At 56.5% G+C, this 23,121-nt stretch overlaps 1 protein-coding gene across 3 annotated transcripts in view; it reads right to left on the minus strand.

Moving 5' to 3' along the window:
- Nucleotides 1-11,238: 11,238 nt before the first annotated feature.
- The window catches only part of LOC148818880 (septin-2), a 33,507-nt gene continuing 21,624 nt past the window's right edge, over nucleotides 11,239-23,121 (minus strand). For 2 of the 3 annotated variants that reach the window (XM_088935636.1, XM_088935637.1), the window contains exons 8-13: nucleotides 19,156-19,257; nucleotides 18,806-18,951; nucleotides 17,937-18,020; nucleotides 16,527-16,584; nucleotides 14,618-14,736; nucleotides 11,239-13,458 (exon numbers count right to left, since the gene is read on the minus strand). In XM_088935636.1, coding sequence (XP_088791762.1) covers nucleotides 14,668-14,736; nucleotides 16,527-16,584; nucleotides 17,937-18,020; nucleotides 18,806-18,951; nucleotides 19,156-19,257 — 459 coding nt within the window. In that variant the 3' untranslated portion in view covers nucleotides 11,239-13,458; nucleotides 14,618-14,667. The remainder of the gene's footprint in view (nucleotides 13,459-14,617; nucleotides 14,737-16,526; nucleotides 16,585-17,936; nucleotides 18,021-18,805; nucleotides 18,952-19,155; nucleotides 19,258-23,121) is intronic. The other variant, XM_088935638.1, reaches the window with a different exon arrangement.

Consider the following 23,121-nt stretch of genomic DNA (forward strand, 5'->3'; position numbering starts at 1 on the left):
CCCTGGGCTCTCACACGTGGTCCGACAGCGCCGGTGTGCGCAGGCTCCTGCCCCAGGTGTCTGGGTCCCAGAGCAGAGAGCCAGGCTGACTCTCCTCCTCGCGCACGACAACACGCGCCGTTCGAGGCGGGCGTGGGTATCAAAGCGCAAAGACTGGCTTTTTTTATCCGTTTTTTTTGTTCATTTTTAGTGCTCGCCAGTTCGCTGGGTTTACCAGCAATGTGGCTGAAGTCTGCGAGGAAAACAGCGCCCCAGTTCTGTCAGGGATGCAGGATGTCCCCCCCTCTCCCCCAGCCTGTACCCACACAGCTCCCCCTCTGCAGGCCGTGCTGTGTACCCCCAAATCATCACAGCCCCCAAGTTACTCCGCTGCTTCCAGACTCCCTGCTGAAGCCGAAGCCTTAGTCCACCGCAGCTACACAGAGCTCCCACCTCCCACCTGAACTGGGCTCCCGGCACGTTTTAATCCCTCTTTCCCAATACATCACCTGCCAGTGCAGCGCTGCCACACCCACAGGTTTGTTCCAGAGGGAACTGGAAAGGTCTTTGTATCGAAGGGCTCCAGGCTTCAGAACAATTCTCTTCTGCCCCACAAGGGGGCAGCGGAAAGCCAGGAATGACGCCATCCAGGAGCACAGCGCTCATTAATAATGAGACAGCTGGCTTGCTTGCCAGCCCAGCCCTGGCCTGATAATATGAATGATAATGCAGCAGCAGCAGCAGCAGCAGCAACGAGAGCACGAAGAAAAGAGAGGAACACTGGTCCTGTTTGAGGCGGCTGAGAAAAACAGCCTCAGCAGACGTCCTACACCTCTTTTTAAATAAGATCAGGTCACTTAATTGACCCTATACAATTTGTCTTTTCGCAGACCCCAGCTGGCTCTCCATGAGACACACAGACAGGGAGAGAGAAGCTGGTGGTCAGAGCGCAGGGTCAGCCATTTATACAGCACCCCTGGAGCAGGTGGGGTTCTAAGAAATTATGTCAAAAATCTTTCTGAGCCCCAAGAAATGCTGTCGGCAAGTCAGCAATCACAGAAGCAAGCAACACATTGGCCCAGCTCAAAACAATAAAGACCCCCTTATTGAGGGCAAAGGTGCTCTGGCTTACAGCATCCCAACTTGGCCTCTTGGGGGGGGGGGGGGGGCTGTGACCCAGGGGGCTGAGGGTGGGCTTGGGACCAGCTGCTGGGGCCAGTGAGCATGTCTGTCGAGAAGGCAGGGTGAGCACTCAGAGGGGTGCTGGAAACACACATGAATGGAGCAGATGTCTCACTGTGATGTCACAATAGCCCTGAAGACTGAAGGATTCGGTTGCCTTGGCGATGCCTGCCCCCCCCCCCACAAACCATTCCAGACAGACACGCACACTCACTACCCAGCTGCTGGGGCACCTGAGATTCACAGTGGGGAACTGAGGCAATGACTCATAGCTCACACAGCACTCACTGATCTCCCCCTACACGCACACACACGTGCGCTGAAACACAGGCGCGCGCCGCATGACAATCAGAGCTTTCAGCTTTCTGAAAACACAGCGCTCCATTCCTTCCACAGGAAGAGCAGAACACACCAGTCGCACCCTGCCAACAGCGCAGGTCTCCAGCTCCTATTTGGGGTTTCCTCTCCCCCCCAGCACAACAGAGGCCCAGTGTTTGCTGGTCTGGTAAAAAAAAAAACCCAAGGCTCTCGGTAAGAAGCAGCCTGCTGTCCTGACCTGCGCCAGCACAGGCAGAGGCCTCACTGCGTGCGAGAGCAGGACAGGAAGAGAGCACCCCAGCACTCACACCCACTCTCGTGTCGTGAAACCGTCACGATGCGCCGCTGTGCACGGGCAGCCACAGTAAGCGGGATTTCGCCGCAGTATTATAACTCCAAACAAGTACGTGGGCACCCACAAAACGTCCATCTTCAGGGCTGAAATGCCGTTTCGTAGCGATGCACTGCAGGAGCGGTCTCAGGCCTTGACGTCTGGCACCTCACACGTTTACATCGAGCCCTGCTAGATCACACCATGAAGTAACGAACAGGAAATTCTGAAAGTGGGGTTTTTTTGGGGGACACAAATAAATGAAACCATCGGCACAGATAGCCTGCAATCGCAATTTCCCACGGTAGATCCCGTGCAGTCGTGTTTTCGACCCCGGGGAAGTGTTCAGGAAGAAACCCAGGGTCTCCTTGCAGCAGGATCCGCGGGTCACGGGCGAACACTGTCCGCCCTCGCTGCTCGCCGCGGGGGGGAGCCACTTGATTGAGAAAAGACTTGCTGCCTCAATGGGAGCGAAACAATAAACAGAGCCCGAAGAGCAAAAAGCACACAACACCCTACACCCAACGCAGCGCGTTTCAAGCACAGAGCTCTTCCTCGGGCAGTATCTATCATTCATGTTCATGTTTACTATTTAAGATGATATAAACTTTATTGTCCTCTAGGGGAACTTTTATATAGACACACGTTGCTTCTGTACATCTGAATACATCACAAAACATTACACATCTCACCTATCAACAAAAAATGTCATGACTTATTAACCATATAGCTTGTTACAGCATATAAGCGGTTCGACTTATACTGTACCAGGGTAAATGCAACTGTATGTACACTGATGGTTTATATGCAATTGCACTAACTTTTGCCATTTATTTGTATTCAGTGTTTTAATAGATAGGGGAACAAGTGAATATTTGCACCTACAGTGTTTGATCTACATTTGGGAGCCCTAAAACCTTTTCCAGAGGGTAGAAGTTAGGAATATTAAAGGGATCTGATATAATTTATTCCACCTGGAATGGATTGTTTCAAAAGTCACATCTGTAAGGAGAAGAGCTGCTTCACTCCCGTACCTGGACAAGACAGGTGATTTCTGCTCTTGATTGGACAGATAAATTAGACTGTCACCCTGTGATCCTTCTTTTTCTCCCACGGCAGACACTGCTGGGAACCCCTCTTTATACTCCAATGCCAAGCCGAGCCGAGCCTGGTTAGCTCCTGGTTGAGCCCAGTCACACGTCCACTCACATCCCCGGCTTCCATGCTCATTTTTGAAACACACAGAGGACAACAGGATGACGACTCCCCAGAACATCTCAGGAGCAGCCCTGGGACAGAGCGACACCGGACAGACCTCCGGGCCTCAGAGCTGAAGCCAGCGGTGCCCGACCTGGCCAGCGATACCTCACTGCCCTGGCTGGGTACTGTCCACAGAGCTACTCTTCAGTCAGTGCTTTACAGAGACAGAGCGCTGTCATCCAGAGCTGCAGCCTGACTGGGCAGGTGACACTCCACAGCAGTATGCAGACTGCACGCACTGAGCACGGACCAAGCACGCACTGAGCACTTATTTAATATGGACCGAGCACGCACTGAATACGCACTGAGCACGTACTGGGCATGCACTGAATATTGACTGAGCATGGACTGAGCACGCAGTGAACACGGACTGAACATGGGCTGGGCACGCACTGAATATGGACCGAACACAGACTGAGCACTGAATATGCACTGAATACGCACTGAGCATGCACTGAATATGGACTGAGCATGCACCGAGCACGGACGAAACATGCACTAAACACGCACTGAATACAGGCTGAGCATGCACTGAATATGGACTGAGCACAGAGTGAGCACACACTGAATACGGACTGAGCACGTTCATTCTGAAGAAGTGAAACATGAACCAGAGGACACAGGTGGAAACTATGTGATAATGCATTTCAATCAGAGAACAGGAGCCGCTTTTTTACCCTGTGAAACAAGCTGCCCAGCCATGTTGATGAAGCTGATACCCTGGCTTCTTTCAGGACACAGCTGGACACGATCCTGGGATGAATTCGCTACAGACTACTGAACAGGCCAGATGGGCTGCCTGGCCTCTTGCTCGTACCTGTTCTTGTGTCCTGCTGTAATATTGACATTTCCTCTCCCTCAGCCCTGTCTAACAGCACAGAGCTCATTTCTGCACAGGAGGCAGGAGTGTCTCAGGCCAGATGGACAGTGACTGTGGGGCTGGTGTGGGAAACACAGGCCCCTGATCGTCTGGGTTGAGCGCGCTGTAACTCATGGCGCAGGCGCTCGGCCTTCTGTCCCGGTGCGCGGTAAATCCGAGGTAACCAGGTTAAAGCGAGAGATTGGATTTTTTTGCTGCCGGTTTGTTTCGGGCTGTGCAGCTGAATGCCAGTCAAGGTGGAAGCCCCACAGTTTGGCCAAAACACCCCAGGGCGCCCCAGGACGCTTCAGCGCGGACTAATTCATGAACCGCGCGGCTGTGCCTGGCCGGACCACGGCAGGGGAGGAACCCATCGCAGACGAAACACCAACTCCCACTCCCTGCTACTCTAGGTTCCCGTTTTGTGTGTCTGCTGTCTTCTGTCCTGTATTTAAATGCTGCAATCCACTTTAGGTTTAGTGCAATGTTTGAATTACACACTGCAGCTGCAGCTATCGCAGACCCCCCGAGCTCCTGCACCTCTCCAGCTGCGCAGAGCCACACGCTCGCCAGAGACCCAGGCTCAGAGCACAGCTCTTGCCTGAAGGGCCCGCTTCTCGGATTACTGAAGCTTCAAAACTCATTCGGGCAATCCTAGGGAAGCTCCGGACGGAGAACACATTTGCACCAGGCGCTGAAAACACCAACAAGGGCTTTGGCTGCAGTGCGCGAGCGGGAGGCCCTTCGAGAGAGATGGCTCTGTCTCGCTGCACCAGCGCTGCTCCTGAGCCGAGACCTGAGCTTGTTGCCCAAGCCCCCTGCCCCCCTCCCTCCCTCTGAATTCCCTCTGTAAACACGTGTGTTTGCGTCCGCAAGGCATTCTGAGAATTCCTTTCATGTCTTACTGAAGGAAAGTCGCCTGCAGCACGGGGCTGCGGAGGCAGAGGAGAGCCTGCAGGTGCTGAATTATGCACAAGGGCAGCAGGCGCTGCAGAGCCGGCGGGAGCAGACAGGCGCCCACGCCGGAGCCGGAGCCGCCCGGAATCCCGGAGCGAGCCACGGAACGGGATCGAGCAGGATTGCCCACGGCCAGGGAGAGCCGTCGGACCGCTCCGAGCTGGGGGACTGTCTCTACCTATTTCACAGCATTAAAAAGCAGCCGTTTCACAACAGCTCTTAAAAGCACCTCCACCCTGACCGGCATTCCTTCTACACCGCTGCATATATGTGAGGAACTGTTATTATCAGAACATCCTTCCATCTTCTCACGGCCTTACGCAGGGTTGTGGGGGAGCCGGTGCCTCCAACAAACAATGGGCACAAGGCAAGATACACCCTGGGCAGGACGCCGGTCCATCGCAGGGCAGACAGGCACACCCACACCCACAACGGGGCAATTTCTCCCAGAGGCCAGTTAACCCAGCAGCATGTCTTTAGACTCTGGGAGGAAACCAGAGCACCCGGAAGCAAACCCACATGGACACAAGGAGAACATGCAAACTTCACACAGATAGCTCCCCAGGAATTGAACCCAGGGCCCCAGTGCTGCGACAATGTGCCACTGTACTGCCTTTTACTATAATATTTACACACATAAGCACACCGTTAAAGTGAAAGCATGTGGCCTCCTGGGCTTTTGCAGGTGTTGGGCTTTTGCATGGACACAGGACATGCCCCTCTCCCACCAGCTGGGGGAGGGGCATCTGTGATGTGTTAAAAGGCGATTGGCCCGAAGGGGGGGGGGGGAGGGAGCAGTCAGCCTGTGCACCTCCTCCTCCTGCACCATGCACACAGTTACCTGTTCCAGGCCCGGTGGGTGTAGTAAAAATCAACAGCAATTCTACATTAAAAAAACAATATCATCGATTTCTTAATCCCCACTTGACGTGGACTATTAAGCAAGCTTATTTTAAGATGCATGTTCTCTACTCTAAAAGGAAGAGAAGACTTTGCACACCCGAAATAAACACTTAAACTACGTGTTTTTCTAAGAATGAGATGGTGTTCTGACGGGCGGGGACAAATCAGAGGTCAAAGGTCACGTGTGAGTCATGCAAGGGTCGTGGGGTTCAGACGCAGCTCGGTGTCGCAGCCCATCTGAATCGTGTCGCAATCCTGCGGCGCACAGGCAGCACAAACAGCCTGGTGGCTTGAAGAGAAATGTCTGCAGATTGCTGTGGTCTCGCAATCTAACTGGTCCTCTCTTTCGCTCTGTTTCTAGTTGCCAGGGAGACCAGAATTTCAGGGCCAAATGGAAGAATGCCCTTGTCTGGGAAGACGGTCCAACAAAATCACCTTGCCCTTGTTTCATCTCTGCGTCTTGTTTTCGAGAACCGCACTGTGCACGACTGTAACAGCAAACACCACACAGTCACAAGCAGGACCACGATCCACACCGAGACCACAAGAACAGTTACAGACAAAGAGCAGCTATTTGGCCCATCTAATCTGTTTGGTAAATAGTACTTAACTGATCCCGGGATCTCATTCGGCTATTTCTTGATCGGCTTCAACTGCCAGAAGGAAAGGTATTTTGAGTGTCTCTAGCAGCTATGTAACTACTGAGTGAGGAATATCCAGGGGGTCTCTGCTCTTTTGCTAGTCAAATATATGGTAATCATCTTGGCACAGTAGGCTACTCTCCTCCCATTAATAGAGATCAGCTTGTCTCACTTTCATCATGAACACGTTCCCTGGAGTGCAAACACTGACTGCAGCCACTGCGCAGGAGTGCAAACACTGACAGCAGCCACTGCGCAGGAGTGCAAACAGCGACTGCAGCCCACTGCGCAGGAGTGCAAACACTGACAGCAGCCACTGCGCAGGAGTGCAAACAGCGACTGCAGCCCACTGCGCAGGAGTGCAAACACCGACTGCAGCCACTGCGCAGGAGTGCAAACAGCGACAGCAGCCCACTGCGCAGGAGTGCAAACAGCGACAGCAGCCCACTGCGCAGGAGTGCAAACAGCGACAGCAGCCCACTGCGCAGGAGTGCAAACACCGACTGCAGCCACTGTGCAGGAGTGCAAACAGCGACAGCAGCCCACTGTGCAGGAGTGCAAACAGCGACAGCAGCCACTGCGCAGGAGTGCAAACACCGACTGCAGCCCACTGCGCAGGAGTGCAAACACCGACTGCAGCCCACTGTGCAGGAGTGCAAACACCGACTGCAGCCACTGTGCAGGAGTGCAAACAGCGACAGCAGCCCACTGCGCAGGAGTGCAAACAGCGACAGCAGCCCACTGCGCAGGAGTGCAAACAGCGACTGCAGCCCACTGCGCAGGAGTGCAAACACAATGTCTTGAGGCCCAAGACAATGACATGAAAAGGAAAGTTGCAGAACTTCAAATAACTTTCACTGTTCAAATGGGCTCAGGTGCCTGCAGACAATGTTACAGTTGTTGTTATTATTAAGCCAGCCTGCACAAAGTCCCTCTGCAACCTGTTGTCTGTTCTTTCACACTGCTTGTGACATACCGAGGTCACACCTGCACCACGTGGGGGAAGAACAAGGGCTGATGCAACCAGCACTGTTCACTGATCTCTCTCTTATCCGAAAGAGTGCAGATACAGGCCTGCAAGTGAGAGGTTAAGAAGAGCAGAGCAGATAACACTGTCTGTGACGCTGGTCACTGCAGGCAGCTTTACTACAAGTTACTACAACCTCCACACCCACAGCTGACAGGTGGCTGAGGATCGTTTGCAATTCAAACTGATTCTGCCTTCCTCTCAGTATAGTAACAGATATGAACACAGTCAAATACATTAGAGAAAAAAAAACACTGTACTGTACTGGACTGCACTAGACAACTCCACTGGACTGTGTCAGTGTACTGGACTCCACTAGACAACTCCACTGGACTGTGTCAGTGTGCTGGACTAAACTACAAGAGTCTGGAGCCCTGTGACTGGGCTGTGTCAGTGTACTGGACTCCGCTACAAGAGTCTAGAGCCCTGTGACTGGGCTGTGTCAGTGAACTGGACTCCACTAGAAGAGTCTAGAGCCCTGTGACTGGGCTGTGTCAGTGTGCTGGACTCCACTAGAAGAGTCTAGAGCCCTGTGGAGTCCTTAAAGGAAGATCTCCCAGTTTACAAGAAAGACCCTCTCAGTGTCTGTAGAGCTGGAGTTTGTTTGTTTCACGGCCCCACTGGAGAGCCACACGCTCCCGGTCAGTGGTCAGCACTGCCCCCTGCAAGCTCCAGACTGCTCAAAGGCAAGCTCGTACCCGTTCCCTTCTCGGGTCAGGACAGCCCGAGATGCAGTAACAGTGCACACAGCTCACGGTGACCGACTACCAGACACACGGCCTGTCCCACGGTGTCCAAAACAGAGAAAACTGACCAAATGCTTTGCATCAGGAATCGCACTCCTCTATTAGATCATTCTTCAGACCTGCTGCACTGCGGCTTCATTTCAAACGGCGTGAGGCGCGATTTCACCCCAGCGTGTCACACGAACGTCCCTCCCTGATGCCCACGACCGAGACGAGCTGACGTCACCGCCCCGCTCAGCACATCTGGGGGTCCGAGCCTCGGACCGCTTCCCCCCAGCGCTCTCAGCACGTGTGCGTGCGCAGGGGACCCCGGTTTGTTTACCCCCCCCCCCCCCCTTGCCCCACGCGTGCGGAGCGAGCGCTGTCACCTTGCTGCGGCCACGCGCCGGCCGGCCGCCCCGTGCGCATTGTTCGCAAGGGACCGCGGCGCGAGACAAAAGGATGCCTCGAGCCCGGCCCCCAAGCCACCGCGCGATGACGTTCCCGCACCCCCGGGGGGCAACCTGGCCGCACCTTTCCAGCCCCCCCCACCGCCGGCGCCTCGCCCGTCTCCGAAAATCGCCAGCAGACGCGAACGCGCAGCAGACTGAACGGCCCCCGGACCGCGGTGCGGGGGGCTCGGCTGAGGCGGGCTGGGTCCGACCCGTGCGCGCCCCCGCCGCCCAGACCCGTCCCCCGTACTCACCTCCCCGTCCTCTGCGGCGGCCGCGGCGGGTGCCCAGGTGCAGACGCGCGTCACCGGTTCGGGGTGCGAAGCGACGCCCAGACGCGCACGGGCGTTGCGGTTTCATTCCCAGCCCCAGGACGGGAGAGCAGGAGACAGGAGGGGAATGACATTAGAACACACAAGCAAGGCGGCAGAGGAATGAAACCTTTGCGACTGCCTGGCAGGTGGATCAGGTGGATGTGTTTGCTTACCGGACTTGATCATGCGGCTCTTGTACCTGACGTTGGTGGTCATTGCGCCGAGCGGTGTGCGCTGCCTGCTCGGCTCCGGCTCCGGCACGGTAGCGCTCCGTGCCCGCAGCGCCTCCCCATTGGCCGGAGCGCAGCGGGGCCCCGCCCTCGCCGCGCTCACCCAATCACGCCCCTGCTGGTGGGGTGATTGACAGCGGCCGCTTGCCGGGGTTACAGCTGGCGGCTCCTGGCAGAAAACGCCGAGGACGAGAACAGTTAAAAAAAAAGGCTAGGAACGCATCCGAGACTGTGGTCCTTTCTTTAGGCATTTGTGGTTTGGCAAGTCGCTTTTCGTTCTTTTCTCTGCTGTTTGATAAGACCAACACTCGCGCTGCAAGCGCAAGATCATCCCCGTGCGATTGGAGTCTGCAAGAGTGCTCATTCCTGCAGCCGCCTGAGCCGGACAGACATGCTGGGGTCCTACCGATTCGTCTTCTCTTTTTTATTTATACTTCATACCGATGCGTGTACTGACGGACTACGGGCAAGAGCACGGCGCCCCTGCGGCCAGTACAGTGGAGGGCGCCTCTGCCCAGCCCCCCTGCTTCGCTGAACCCGAAACACCGAGGGGCTTAACTGGAACCACTGCATGCTTCCCACTCAGGAGGCGGAGATCTGGGGCCGCTGAGGGTAAGACAGGGGTCAGAAGGCACCTCCGCCATCATCTCTAGCATCTGCAGAGGAAGAGGCAGCAGCAGCTCTGGCACCCTGCAGCTCCCAGCTGGCAGCCCCACTGAAGCCCAGCAGTGTGAGCCTGGCCAGTACCTGGAGGGGAGACTCCTGGGAAAGCTAAGGCTGCTGCTGGAAGAGGTGTTAGTGGGGCCAGCAGGGGGCGCTCACCCTGCGGTCTGTGTGGGTTATAATGCCCCAGTATAGTGACAGGGACACTATACTGTAAACTGATGCCGTCCTTCGGATGAGATGTAAAACCGAGGTCCTGACTCTCTGTGGTCATTAAAAATCCCAGGGTGTTTCTCGAAAAGAGTAGGGGTGTTACCCTGGTGTCCTGTCCAAATTTCCCCCTGGCCTTTACCAATCATGGCCTCCTAATAACCCCCATCTCTGAACTGGCTTCATCCCTCTGCTCTCCTCCCCACTGAGAGCTGGTGTGTGGGGAGCGGACTGGTGCATCATCCAGGTGGGGCTGCACACTGGTGCTGGTGGAGGGGATCCCCATTACCTGTAAAGCGCTTTGAGTGGAGTGTCCAGAAAAGCGCTATAGAAGTGCAGAGAATTATTCTGGAACAAAAGCCAGCAGGTGAGGGGGTTCCCCAGGACCAGTGTTGGGGACCCCTTGCAGCAGGTGAGCACTCGGCCTGATCGGGGTTGGTCCAGAGCTCATCCCGGTGTCCTCAGCGTGGAGCGAACTCTGGAGTGACCACACAAACAGCCGCATCGCTGACTGGAGGGCGAGTGAGGATGTGTGGGCTGTAGGTTCTGCTGGAGAATTAAAACTATTAATGAGTATCAGGCGGCTTCAGGACTCCAGTGTTTGAGCAGAGGGGGACCCTGTTCCAGCCAGGGGGCTGGGGGGCTGGAGAGCAGAGGCATGAACACATGGTCTGTTGCCTCTAGACCAGGGGCCTCAGGGCCCAGTGTGTCTCCCTCGGTCACACAGCAGGCAGGCAGGTCATCCTGTCTTCCAGCAACAGTGGCCCAGAGCTCATCCTGCTGACCACAGTGTCCAGCAGTCCATCATAGAGCCAGTCTTAGTGAACACAGGTCCCCCCTCCCACAGCTGGGGAACTGGAGCCTCTGGGGTCAGTCACCTCACTCAAGGGACAGCAGCAGGGGCTCGAACCCACAACCTGCCGGCCACGAGGCCAGAGACTGACCCGCCAGGCTATACTGTCCCTCAGTAGCGTTTCACTCCATTTGACTACATTTCAGGCCCTTTGCTCCCTCTCCTGCGTAAATCCGCCAGTTCTTCAAAATTGGGGTACAGCGACGTGCCAACAGGGCTCCCCAGCAGTCCGGCTGCCCAGCACGTCTGCTCTGGAGAGACAGGCACCAGCACCGAGGTCACAGGACAGGAGAATTACTCCCAAAGAGCCAAAGGAAAAACACCCACTGCGTTCTTCTCTTCAAATCTTTTATTGTTCAAAGTTCTTATTAAAACTGTAGTGTGGAAATCCGAAAAAAAAAAAATAAAGACACATAGGAAGTCTGACAGAACACAGACCCGGTCCGGCCCGGCCCCAGAAGCGCAGAGAGCCAGCGCCGGAGACCTGGGCTCGGCCCCGGAGGGGTAAGGGTTCTGGGCCACGGGGGTGGCGGCCGCGGGCTGGCACAGAGCTCACATCTGGAAAACAACACCCGGGGAAAAAAGCTCACGCCAAGCTGTCACTTTCCTCCGGCCCCTCTTCAACAAGGAGAGGGGGTTTTCAGCGCCCTGCCTCCTCGATAAAACGGGAGTCTTTTAGAGCCAGTCCAGGACCGGTCCGGTCCGATCCGACGCGTTTCCGGGCCAGGCTGCGGAGCTCCGAATAGACTGGAACCGCCCACCCTCGGCTCACGGAGAAACTGCAGAGGATGAGTCGGGATTTTGCTGCGATAAGCTTTTCCTCCGTCTCGTTCTGCACCGCCAGTGACCGCCTTCAGAAGCAACTAAACCTCCCCCCGCGCTGAGAGCGCCGCCCCCGAGCTCTGTGCCAGTCCGATACTGGGAACGCGGTACAACCTCTTCAAAAACGATTCACCCGGCAACATCCGGCACCCTCACAGCAGACGGGGCTTAAAACAAAGGAAATATCAGGGACATGTGGAGGCGTTTCTCGTGCAGCACGGCCCTTGATTGCCTTCTCTCTCCCCTGACCAGCGAAGACGAAGCGAGCCCGCGAGAAACGCGTACCGATCCAAAACGAGAACGTGGTGGTGGTGGTGGGGGGGGGGAATCCGCGTGATGCTCCCATCAGCCAGGGCTGACCGCGCCGTCTGCTTTCAGCACCCGCGGGAGAGGGGACCTGCATGCGCCAGTCTGGCCCTGGCACAGGAACCCAGCGCAGGGGCAGCAGACTGCCCCTCTGGGGCAGATGGTACCGAGATATCAAACAGCCTCCCGTTCCCCTGCTGAGCCTATGAAAGAGCTCGGGATTCACCTGCTTGTCCAATCCTTCTCTGGAGTGAGCCTCCCCGTGTCCCAGAGTCCCCGTGTCCCGTCCCTGAGGGCCACAGCCCAGGTTTGCAGGCGCCCCAAAACATCAGCCGCACAGCTCCTCAGCGCGAGGGTTAAATTAGTTCAATGAAAGCTTAACTGGTGCGCCAATTAGGTCTTAATTAATTCTGACCCACTGGCTTACCTGTAAGGATACCTGCCATGCCCGCTGTGGTGCTGCCCTTGAGGACTGGACTTTGGGAGCCCTGCTGTAGACCCCTGATCCTTAAGGGATCTGGGGAAAGTGACCCCCAGACCGACCAGGCCCTGCCCTCCAGGCGCGACCTGCAGCGGGGGTCCCAGCCTGTCACTTTCACTCCAACGCTTTCAAACCCCCCGGGGGTGTTTGTAGCACGGGCCCTCGGCCTGCGCCCTGGCTGAACGCGTCATTTATCTGGGGGCTTCTGAGAGAATTTCTTGAAAACCCCAAAAAAACGCAGCGTTCTGAGCGACTGGGAAACAAGAACAGCGGAGGTTCCCAAGAAAACGGTTTGCAATAAAAAAGGGGAACTGGGGGGGAGGCTCAGAGCAGACAGGAACGATGACTTGCAAGCTGCTTTCCGGTGGGGAAAACTAACAGTACTATCCGGGGAAGCCCCTGGTCCTCCACCCCCCCCCAGCGCCCCACTGCTCAACCGAGGAGCTTTCCGTCCGCGGGATGTATCCCAGAGGGTCCCGGGATTGCCCACGGGTCCTGCTGGTGGGAGAGCAGTGCTCTCCGCCGAGCAAAACAAACCTCAGGACAAGGCCCAGCGGGTGTGGGGGATCGGGGTGAGGGTCCGGGCGTTGGGACAGGCCGGAACACGGCACGCCCCGCTGGAGACCGGCGAGCCACGCCGGCGGCGATTGGCCACGACGTTCAGCGCGGCCCAGCTGACGCTGCAGCGGAATGAGAAGCGCGAGAGGGGGTCCGGGAGCAGACGAGCCGGAGCTGCTGGGACTGCAGGGGTCTCTCGGGGCCGGGAGGGAGACGGACAGAGGGGGAGGGAGAGAGGGAGAGAGAGAGAGGCTGCGGGTGGCGTCGCGGAGGCAGGCCGGGCTCGGGGGCCCCCCTGCCCCGGTGCTGGGGTGTCGGGGGCAGGAGTCCTGTCAGTGGCGCGCAGGAGGGAGGAGCCGGGTGTGGACAGAGGTGGCCTCCGCTCTGCTGTTTAACAAAGGGGAAAAAAAACAACGGAAGAGGTTTCCGTCATCACGGAGCGCAGGAGGAGAGACCAGAGCCCGACGGCCCGCAGAGCTTCATCCCTCCCTCCCTGGGACGGAGGCGCGCGGCAGTGAGGGGGCTGAAAGCCACAGCCCGGTGCTGAACTGGTGCAGGAGCAGAAACTCCCTCCGCTGCACCACGCCGGCGGTCTTTTCTCCAGGCCTGAAAGAAACCACTGCGCAACAGCAGCACTCGCTCGCAACAGGAGGCAATGGAAAATTCAAAACGAGGCCGAACAAGCGTACCAAAGAAGGACAATCCAATAACTGTTATCTTACTACACGTGGTGTCTGAACTGTTTTCCCCATTAACTACCCCCTTGAACAACAAGATCATAAATGTGTATGCTGCTCCATCTAGTGGCCATCTGGTATATTGCAGCTGTGCTAATTCAAAGCGGGATGGTACTGCCCTTGGCACGTTACAATGATGCCCCAATCACAGCAGTGCTCCCCCCTGTCGCCAGCTGCCCTGACCTGCTGTGAGTGGGGCTGAGCTACCAGCTACAGCCACGCTTGGGGCTCATCCCCCTCGCTGCCGGCTGCTCTGGCTGAAGCCCACAGCACCCTTTGGGCGGAGTGGTGGCTCGGTGGTTCAGGATCTGCGCCTGTGGCTGGGAGGTTGCCAGCTCGTATCCCGCGGCCGGCAGAGGAATCCTACTCCGTTGGGCCCCTGAGCAAGGCCCTTAACCCCAACTGCTCCAGGGGCGCCGTATACATGGCTGACCCTGCGCTCTGACCCCCAGCTTCTCTCCCCGTCTGTGTCTCTCATGGAGAGCCAGCTGGGGTCTGCGAAAAGACAAATTCCTGATACAAGAAATTGTACAGGGCTAATAAAGTGATCTTACAATCTCTGACTTCACTCCGGAGAGGACTCTACTGCAGCGCAGTACATCCTTACAGCTGCCTGCCACAGGCAGAGAAAGGAGCTACTTCCCGCTCGATGACTTGAGAGGGTCTTGGTACTGAAAGTGGGAAAATGACCAGGGCTCGTGTCCAGAGCCCTGCACTTCACACTGGGACTGTCTGGAAAACAATACCGCGAGGAGCTTCGGGGATCGACAGCAGCTATCAGAGAGAGGGCGACCCGACGGCGCTCTGACCTGCGTCGCTGTGCAGGGGGAGGACAGCTCGCCCCCGACAACCCCCCCCGTCACTCGTCCGCCGGCTTCCTCCTCATCTGCGCCTGCATCTGCGCGATCATCTCCTGCATCCGGCGCAGCTGTGGGCAGAGACGGAGCGGGTCAGAGGGCAGGTCCCATTCATTAGGGGCCGTCATTAACCATCAATAACGTCCATTTTCTAACCACTTCTTCCAGTTCAGGGCTGTGGGGGACCCCATCGCAGGGCACATACAGACACAAACACACACACTCACTCACTCCAGGGCCAATTTTCCCAATTAACAGAAGCCAATTAACCTACGAGCATGTCTTTGGAAATGTGGGAGGAAACTGGAGCGCCCGGAGGAAACCCACGTGAATAAGGGCAGAACATACAAACTCCACACAGACAGCACCCCAGGAATTGAAGCAGCAATGCTGACCACTGCTCCACCCTAATTGAAAAACTGCTAAATATTAGAATTATTTACATACTGCTGTACAGCGCAATGGAGTCTTGAGAGCCTAGGAGATCGAATTGATTTGACAATCCTGTATCCTGCCTTCTAATCGGCTCTGTTCCTCCAGTATCCAGAAGCCGCTCATATTATTCCTGAACAGGATCCTGGCAGCTGAACACAGAAGCACAGGGCGCCAGGGGAAGACCCAGCCCCAGATGCGACGCCAGTCCACCGCAGGGCACATGTACAGAGAATTCGGAAACACCCATGAGCCCAACCAGGGTGTCTTTGTGAGGTGGGAGGGACCAGAGCACCAGGAGAAACACGCCTGGGCAGGATGTTTTTTAAGCAGTTATACTACATGTGAAGAAGCAAACCAACACATGCAAGGCCGTCCTGCAGTAAACAGAGGGATTGTGCGCCCTCTAGTGGAGCTGTGCAGAATACATCAGCAGAGCTACTGTGATCGTTTTCTTTACCAAACGGGCTTCTGTTTTAGCAGCTTTACTATTCTTTGACACATTTTTATTGACTTAGAACCCAGTAACACGACTATTCTAGCTAGATCTGAGTTTATGCCTGTATCGAATTTTATGTTCTTTTTTCCCTGTGCCTCTTACAAACAAACCTAAAAGAAAGATTGTGCAAATTTTTGAAGAACGAACTCAAGAACAGCCTGTCGCCACTCTCTGAAATTCGGAGATTTGGGAGTCTTTACACTCCACCAGGCTGGGACTGCAGAATATCAGGGAACAGGAGGCCCTCTGCTGCCTGTCAACATCACAAAGCCATTTATCCGAGCAGTTCCTCCCTAATCCTGCCCCTCAAGAATTCACAGGCGCTGCTACTGCGTCCCTTTCCTCCCTCCAGTCCGGGCCAGCAGAACAACCTTTAGGAACCCCGAACCCTGGTTCTAGTTCTCCCCATGACTGCGTCTGCAACACTGGGGTTCCCAGCTCCGGCCCTGGGGATCCCCCACACCAGCCAAAACGCTTTGTTTTCAGCATCCAAAATGCCTGAGGGGCTGGAACAGTGTCGAACAGGAAGGACGAAACTTGTTGGTTCAATTTAAGAGAGGGGCTCAGCGATTATCCTGGTGAGGGGCGTGTCAAGAACACGCAGACTCCACACGGACAGGCAGCTGAGAGCAGATTCGAACCCAGGGACCCCGGGAGCTGAGAGGCAGCAGCGCCGACAACCACGGCTGCTGTGCTGCCCATAATCCGTTTTTAAAAGGAGCTAAATCCCACCGGGACAGGGAGACCAGCACCAGCATTCCCCAGGGGTCTGCGGTTTGAACCTCTCACCGTGCGTCAGCCTGCATGCAGCTCGTTAGCCACACTCGCCCTGCCTCGTATCTCAGTCCGGAGGGGTGCACTGGGCGTTCCTTACACAGCCTCTGCTGCTCAGCTGCTCCTCGCGCCCCCTTCGCCCCAGCCCTCACTCACCTCAGCCTCCTTCTGCAACAGGATCTGGTCCTTGTCCACAACCTCGTCTTCCACCGCCCTGCAGGGGGAGACAGAGAGACACGCGGCGTTGAGCCACAGCAGCACCACCCAGGGTCCCTCGAAACCTGGCAGGGGCAGTGTCACAACACCCCCTCCGGTCGGCTCGGAGGCACCCCCTCACGGCTGGGTGGGCTCGAAATTACCCCCCACCCCCTCCTTGATCCCTGCAGCCAAGCAATTCATGTGCAGTGATGGAACAGCTCTCATGCACATTGCTAACGTGCGACACAGCTGCCACAGGGTACTCTTCACTCTGTTAGTCACACACACACGCAAGGACGACAACATTCATTTGCACGGCAAGGCGCAATGAACCAGCAAATATGGTTTACTTTTGTTCACTGTGCTGAACTCCCCCACCCCACCAGCACCATTATACCACATCCATCCTGGCTCCCACTCCAGCAGCGCCGGGGCTGTTGGGAGCTCTGGTGACGTCACAGCCGGACTCTAGCAGCGCCGGGGCTGCTGGGAGCTCTGGTGACATCACGGCCGGACTGTAGCAGTGCCGGGGCTGCTGGGAGCTCTGGTGACATCACGGCCGGACTCTAGCAGTGCCGGGGCTGCTGGGAGCTTTGGTGATGTTACAGCTGGGCCTCCAGCGGGTCCGGGGCTGCTGGGAGCTCTGGTGACATCACAGCCGGACTCTAGCAGCGCCGGGGCTGCTGGGAGCTCTGGTGACGTCACAGCCGGGCTCTAGCAGCGCCGGGGCTGCTGGGAGCTTTGGTGACATCACAGCCGGACTCTAGCAGCGCCGGGGCTGCTGGGAGCTCTGGTGACGTCACAGCCGGACTCTAGCAGTGCCGGGGCTGCTGGGAGCTCTGGTGATGTCACAGCAGGGCCTCCAGCGGCTCCGGGGCTGCTGGGAGCTCTGGTGACATCACAGCCGGACTCTAGCAGCGCCAGGGCTGCTGGGAGCTCTGGTGACGTCACAGCCGGACTCTAGCAGCGCCAGGGCTGCTGGGAGCTCTGGTGACATCACAGCCGGACTCTAGCAGCGCCAGGGCTGCTGGGAGCTCTGGTGACGTCACAGCCGGACTCTAGCAGCGCCGGGGCTGCTGGGAGCTCTGGTGACGTCACAGCAGGGCCTCCAGCGGCTCCGGGGCTGCTGGGAGCTCTGGTGACATCACAGCCAGACTCTAGCAGCGCCGGGGCTGCTGGGAGCTCTGGTGACGTCACCGCCGGACTCTAGCAGCGCCAGGGCTGCTGGGAGCTCTGGTGACGTCACAGCCGGACTCTAGCAGTGCCGGCCTGCAGGTGCCAGGTGGACCAGCACCCAGTCTCAGGCCCGTCAGAACAGGCCCGTCCGATTCAAGTGGAAGCGCTGGGCTTTGGGCGCCTGTCCCTCACCTGCCGGCCCTCTTCAGGCGCTCGGAGCGGAAGTTCTCGTAGTGCAGGTCCTGGGTCACCTCCTGGAGGTCCTGCATGTGGGTCCTGGAACAGAGCGACAGCGTGACTCACACAGACGGGCGGCGGCGACCTGAACAGCAGCAGCCGTCAAGGGGCAGGGAAACACTGCAGTCCCGTTCTGAGCCCAGAGGAAGAGTGCAGAACACGGCCACCACAGGGCGTCACTGCAGCAGGATGCTCTGTGAAGCCGGAGGAGAGGCACGTGACCCCCCCCAGCGCCCATCTGGAACCCCAGAGCAGGATCCTGACTCCCCGCTCCTACGACATGATCCAGAGTCTGTCCTGGGACACTTGGGCCAGCATCTTTACCGGGCGAGCGACTCAAGTGCCTCAGCATTCTTAACCCCCCGAGGTAATGGGCCGCAAAGCATTCGGACAATTCGGCCAGCAGGGCCTCCTTGAGTCTGCGGATGCACACATTTCTGCCCGTTCAGCAAAAGAGGTCATTTGTCTTCTCCGACACTAGGGGGCGATTTCAGATAAGAGTCTTGGGGGGACAGGACACAGACTGTGCTCTGGAGTCCCGGCAGACAGGCCCTGCGGCCCCTCAATAAAACAATTAAGCAGCTGGATGTTACCTGACTGACACAGAGTGGAACCGATCCACATGAGCAAACGGGCTTCCATGTGCCCGGCACAGAAATCTGCCCTCCTTCCTCCTTACTTACTCAGGTTGTTTACCCCAAGCTGTGCAGCCACCAGCGACCTGCAGGGATGTGGCTCTGAGCTTCCCGAAGATTCTAGAACCCAAGTGACATCACTCAGCACCTCCCCCCCATCCCCCCACCGCCATCGCCACGGTGACTCACACCAGCATGGTGCGCAGCTTGAGGAAGTCATTGTGCTCGGGGTTCTCCACCTCCACCACACCCCAGGGGTACAGGCGACCGCGGATCTTCTTCCCCTTGACCTCGATCAGCTGGTTGGAGCCGATCACAGCGAAGGGGATGCTGGCCTAAGAGGGGGAGGGGGAGAGAAGACGAGGGCCGGGGAGGAAAAGGGAGGGGCGCGCCAGGGGGAGAGACGCAGGAAGAGAAGGAGTGCGAAAGAGACAGAGGGAAGGGGTGGAGGGGGGGAAAAATAATTATAAGATGACGAAAAGAAAAAGTCCGTTTCCTGCTCTGAGGCTCTCCCAGCACGGTCTCTCTCGCTCCCTCACCTTCAACACCCTCGTCTGCTCCTTGAACTCCTCGTCCTCGTCCGAGTCGGCGTCCGGGAGCTGGTAGATGCGGATGCCGTGCTCCCCAATCTCATCCAGGATCTGGAAGGGCGGAGACCCGGAGACCCCAGGTGAAATCCCTCGGACGAGAGCGGAAAGCGTTTGGACAGAGACCCCGGGCCAGGCGGCCCCGACAGAGACCGGGCAAACGCCCGGGCAGTGCTCCGCCACACGCTGTAGGGCCGCAGTCGAGATCCCATGACCCACCCTCCCTTCTGAACTCTTCACATGCTGAAACCGGTGCTGCCACACTGGGCTCCGAGGCTAGACGGTTCTTTCCCCATTTATTAAAGGGAAACGTTTTCGAGAAGCGCCAACTACTGAAACACACACCGCAGCTGAAAGGCTGCGAGTCCCTACGAAGGCAAGAAGTAAGAAGTCTCACCTATACTTCTGGTTACGAAGAGAACAGTTTGATCATTCACATGCATCGTTTTGCTCCAAAGCAATCTACCAGCACACAAGACGCCGCAGGTCAGAGTTGAGACGGGAATAAGCAGATCAGTCTTGAGCCTTTTGTTTTCCTTAGAAATAATGATCAGGGAATACCATTCCTGCTGACACTGCGCGAGCTTTAATTAAAACTGCCCCTGGAGGAGCAGGGGGCAGAGGTGGCAGAGGAATGGAGCGATGACTGTTGTTGCAATCCAGTCCATATCCAGTCAGGGCCAAAACCAGCGCAGCAGGCTGTTGGCTTGCTCACTGCCAGGAGAACGGCAACACTGTGCCACCAAGCACAGGAGGGAAAAAGGAGATGAGCAAGATCTGAACTTAGACCGAATGCACAGGTTAAATCTGGACTGCAAACCCTGAAAAAAACAAAAAATAATTCTTTCTATACAGATATCAGGGGATCAGAACTGACCCCCCAATATTTATTTTTTTAAACATCAAAGCCATATTTTGTATAACTGTTAACAATGCATTACATAACAATGCTGAAGAAAAGCACAGAGCTCTTTTCCGGGTTTCTGGTTCCTCCCCTCCACCTCTCTGCATCTAAAGGAACAGACTTCAATGCAGCAGGAACCTGCAACTATTCAATCCTTCCCAAAAAACACATTGTTAGGACGTTGGATTGTTTGCTTAACATGAATTCAAAGAGCATTTGACCGAGGTAAAGATCACCCGGACCGCATTGTTGTGCCACTGAAAATAAACGGAACAGGGCCACCGAGGAGACGCGCTGCTGCTGGGAACGGCGCTGAGAATCGGGCCTCTGGCTCAGCAATGCGGCAAGTCCGCGATTCTGCTCTGGGAGATTTTGAATTAAAAAGTACTTGCAAAAAAAAAACCAAACAGGACTCCTTGCATGATGAGACTTGTTTTTAATCTTTTCGCCACAAGATCTGTGACCAGTTGAGAAAGGAATTCCTTACAGCAGCCATGTCACCCTGCAACTCACAACTGGCAGCCCACTGAAGCTCAGCAGTGTGGGCCTGGTCAGTACCTGGATGGGAGACCTCCTGGGAAAAACTAAGGCTGCTGCTGGAAGAGGTGTTAGTGGGGCCAGCAGGGGGCGCTCACCCTGCGGTCTGTGTGGGTCCTAATGCCCCAGTATAGTGACGGGGACACTATACTGTAAACAGGCGCCGTCCTTCGGATGAGACGTAAAACCGAGGTCCTGACTCTCTGTGGTCATTAAAAATCCCAGGGTGTTTCTCGTAAAGAGTAGGGGTGTAACCCCAGCGTCCTGGCCAAATTTCCCCCTGGCCCTCACCAATCATGACCTCCTAATAATCCCCATCTCTGAACTGGCTTCATCACTCTGCTCTCCTCCCCACTGAGAGCTGGTGTGTGGGGAGAGGACTGGGGCATCATCCAGGTGGGGCTGCACACTGGTGCTGGTGGAGGGGATCCCCATTACCTGTAAAGCGCTTTGAGTGGAGTGTCCAGAAAAGTGCTATATAAGTGTAAGCAATTATTATTATTATGGAAGTGTTCAGCTCTTCCAAAACTAGAGTCTGTTTGTCCAGCTTGAGTTCTTTTCTGATCTTTTCTGACCATGCTCTTTATAAAACTCCTTAAATTGGGGATGTCCAATCCCGACTCGGAGGCAATCCAGGGTTTTGTTATAACCCGTCTCTTGGTTACTGGTAACCAACCCAGTTGGTTACTGGCTCAACTGGATGAATCTGCAGGTGCTGCTGGGGGAAAGAGACATGGAAAACCTGGACAAGCACTCGGCCTCCAGGATCGGGACCCAACAGCCTGGGCTGTTCGTTACTGACACGTCTTCCCTTGCCCCGACGTCCTGAAAAGTAACAGGCTGGCCCTGGATCCCCCCAAAACTCTCTTCGGCAGCATCAGTGGCAACCCCCCTTCCAAAGAGCTCAACCGTAAAAATGACCACTGAAGAGGCCGGCTTTCAGAGAGTCATTTGCTTTAAGGCAGCTAGAATGGCACACAAAACCAGGCAGCCACTGAGTTCTGAAAACGCAGATTTAAGGTTTTGCCACCCAGATACTGTCTCCAGTCAGCCCCGCTTGGAGATTTCAGAAACGGAAAACACTTCCCGAGCAATGGCTTGTGACTGGTTCTGCGCCACGCGATTTCATTTTGTAACTTTCTGGGGATGGCCGCTGCCTAGGAGCAAACAAACATGTACCAAACAAGAAGAGATTAGGAAGCTGGTGGCTCCACTCAGGCCTGAAACCGCGCAGCAACCCCCCCCGTGTCCAACTTGGCACACGTGGAACCAATGACACCCGGGTTCGAATGAAGCAGCTGGGGGGGAAAAAAGCAGTCAGCTTCCCGCTTCCTGCTCCCTGTTTGAACTGGCAGCGGTTCCAGAGTCGCACACATCGGTAATTACCGCTAAAAGAAGTAAATGAAAGGACGACGGGAAAGGAAAAGCAAGGAAAACGAAACTTAAAAACAACAGTGCTGCGGGGGGCCCCCCCCCTCTAATTTCGAAAGGAAGATCGCCCTCCTTTCATCTGCTCTGGGACGTCCCGGAGGATCCGGCCCTGCCTGTGCCCGCGGACTGGAGCGCCAGGCTCTCCCGCCGTGCGGACCGAGCCGGGTCACCGGTGACCGCGGCGGAGAGGCGCCGGGCCTCCCGGTGCCCCCCCCACGGCCCCGGTGGCAGCGTGGCCAGGCCAGGCGGGCACGGAGGGGGCGGCTCAGTCCACGTCGATCCTGCCGCGGGCGCACCGACGCGGGTCTTCGAAAAACAAAAAAAGCGAGACCTCAGGGAGACCTCGAGAGGACGTACTTTAAAAACAAAAGACGCACTGGTGTTTTATTCATCGTGTCCACTGCTGACAGGCGGCTGCCCGCTGCCCGGTTCCACTGCTCGGACTGACAAGCTGGTGTCCGTCTCGGACCAGCCAGGGGTCCAGGACCCCCAGGCCTCAGGGGTCCCTCTGCCTCCCCATCGTGCTGCAGGGTTTGTCTGCCTCAATCTTTTCCCCTGTTCTCATTTGGTCTTTCTGCTTGGCTTCTGTGCTTGTTTTGCTCGGTATTTATAGCTCACAGGAGCTTGTTTATTTCGGCGTTGTTTGCCCGGGCCGAGCTCTTTCCTGGCCTGCACCTGCTCCCCCGCTCCCCCGCCCCAGCATCTCAGCAGGAACAACATCTGCGCTCGGCCCGTCCTGCTCGGACCCCCGAGAAAGAGCCGGCCGCTGGGGGCCCAGGCTCCCCGCAGGGCGGCTCGGCCACGTGACTGGTCTGTCGACCGAAATTCGGAAACTGTCCAACCGGTGGGCAGAGCGCCCCCAAGTCTGAAATCAGGGGGCCAGGCGGCTCCATTAGGCCTGGCAGGCTGGAAGGATCTGTCTGAAAACCCACCCCGGCAATCAATACCACAAATCAGACCTAATTAAGCTGAAACAATGAGCCTTCCTCCGTTCCAAGTAATTGCTATACGAGAACACGCGGGCTGTCCTCAGCCGAACTCCCATT

The sequence above is a fragment of the Atractosteus spatula genome, chromosome 17 (genome assembly GCF_055471065.1).
Source record: "Atractosteus spatula isolate fAtrSpa1 chromosome 17, fAtrSpa1.hap1, whole genome shotgun sequence".
Classification (NCBI taxonomy): Eukaryota; Metazoa; Chordata; class Actinopteri; order Semionotiformes; family Lepisosteidae; genus Atractosteus; species Atractosteus spatula.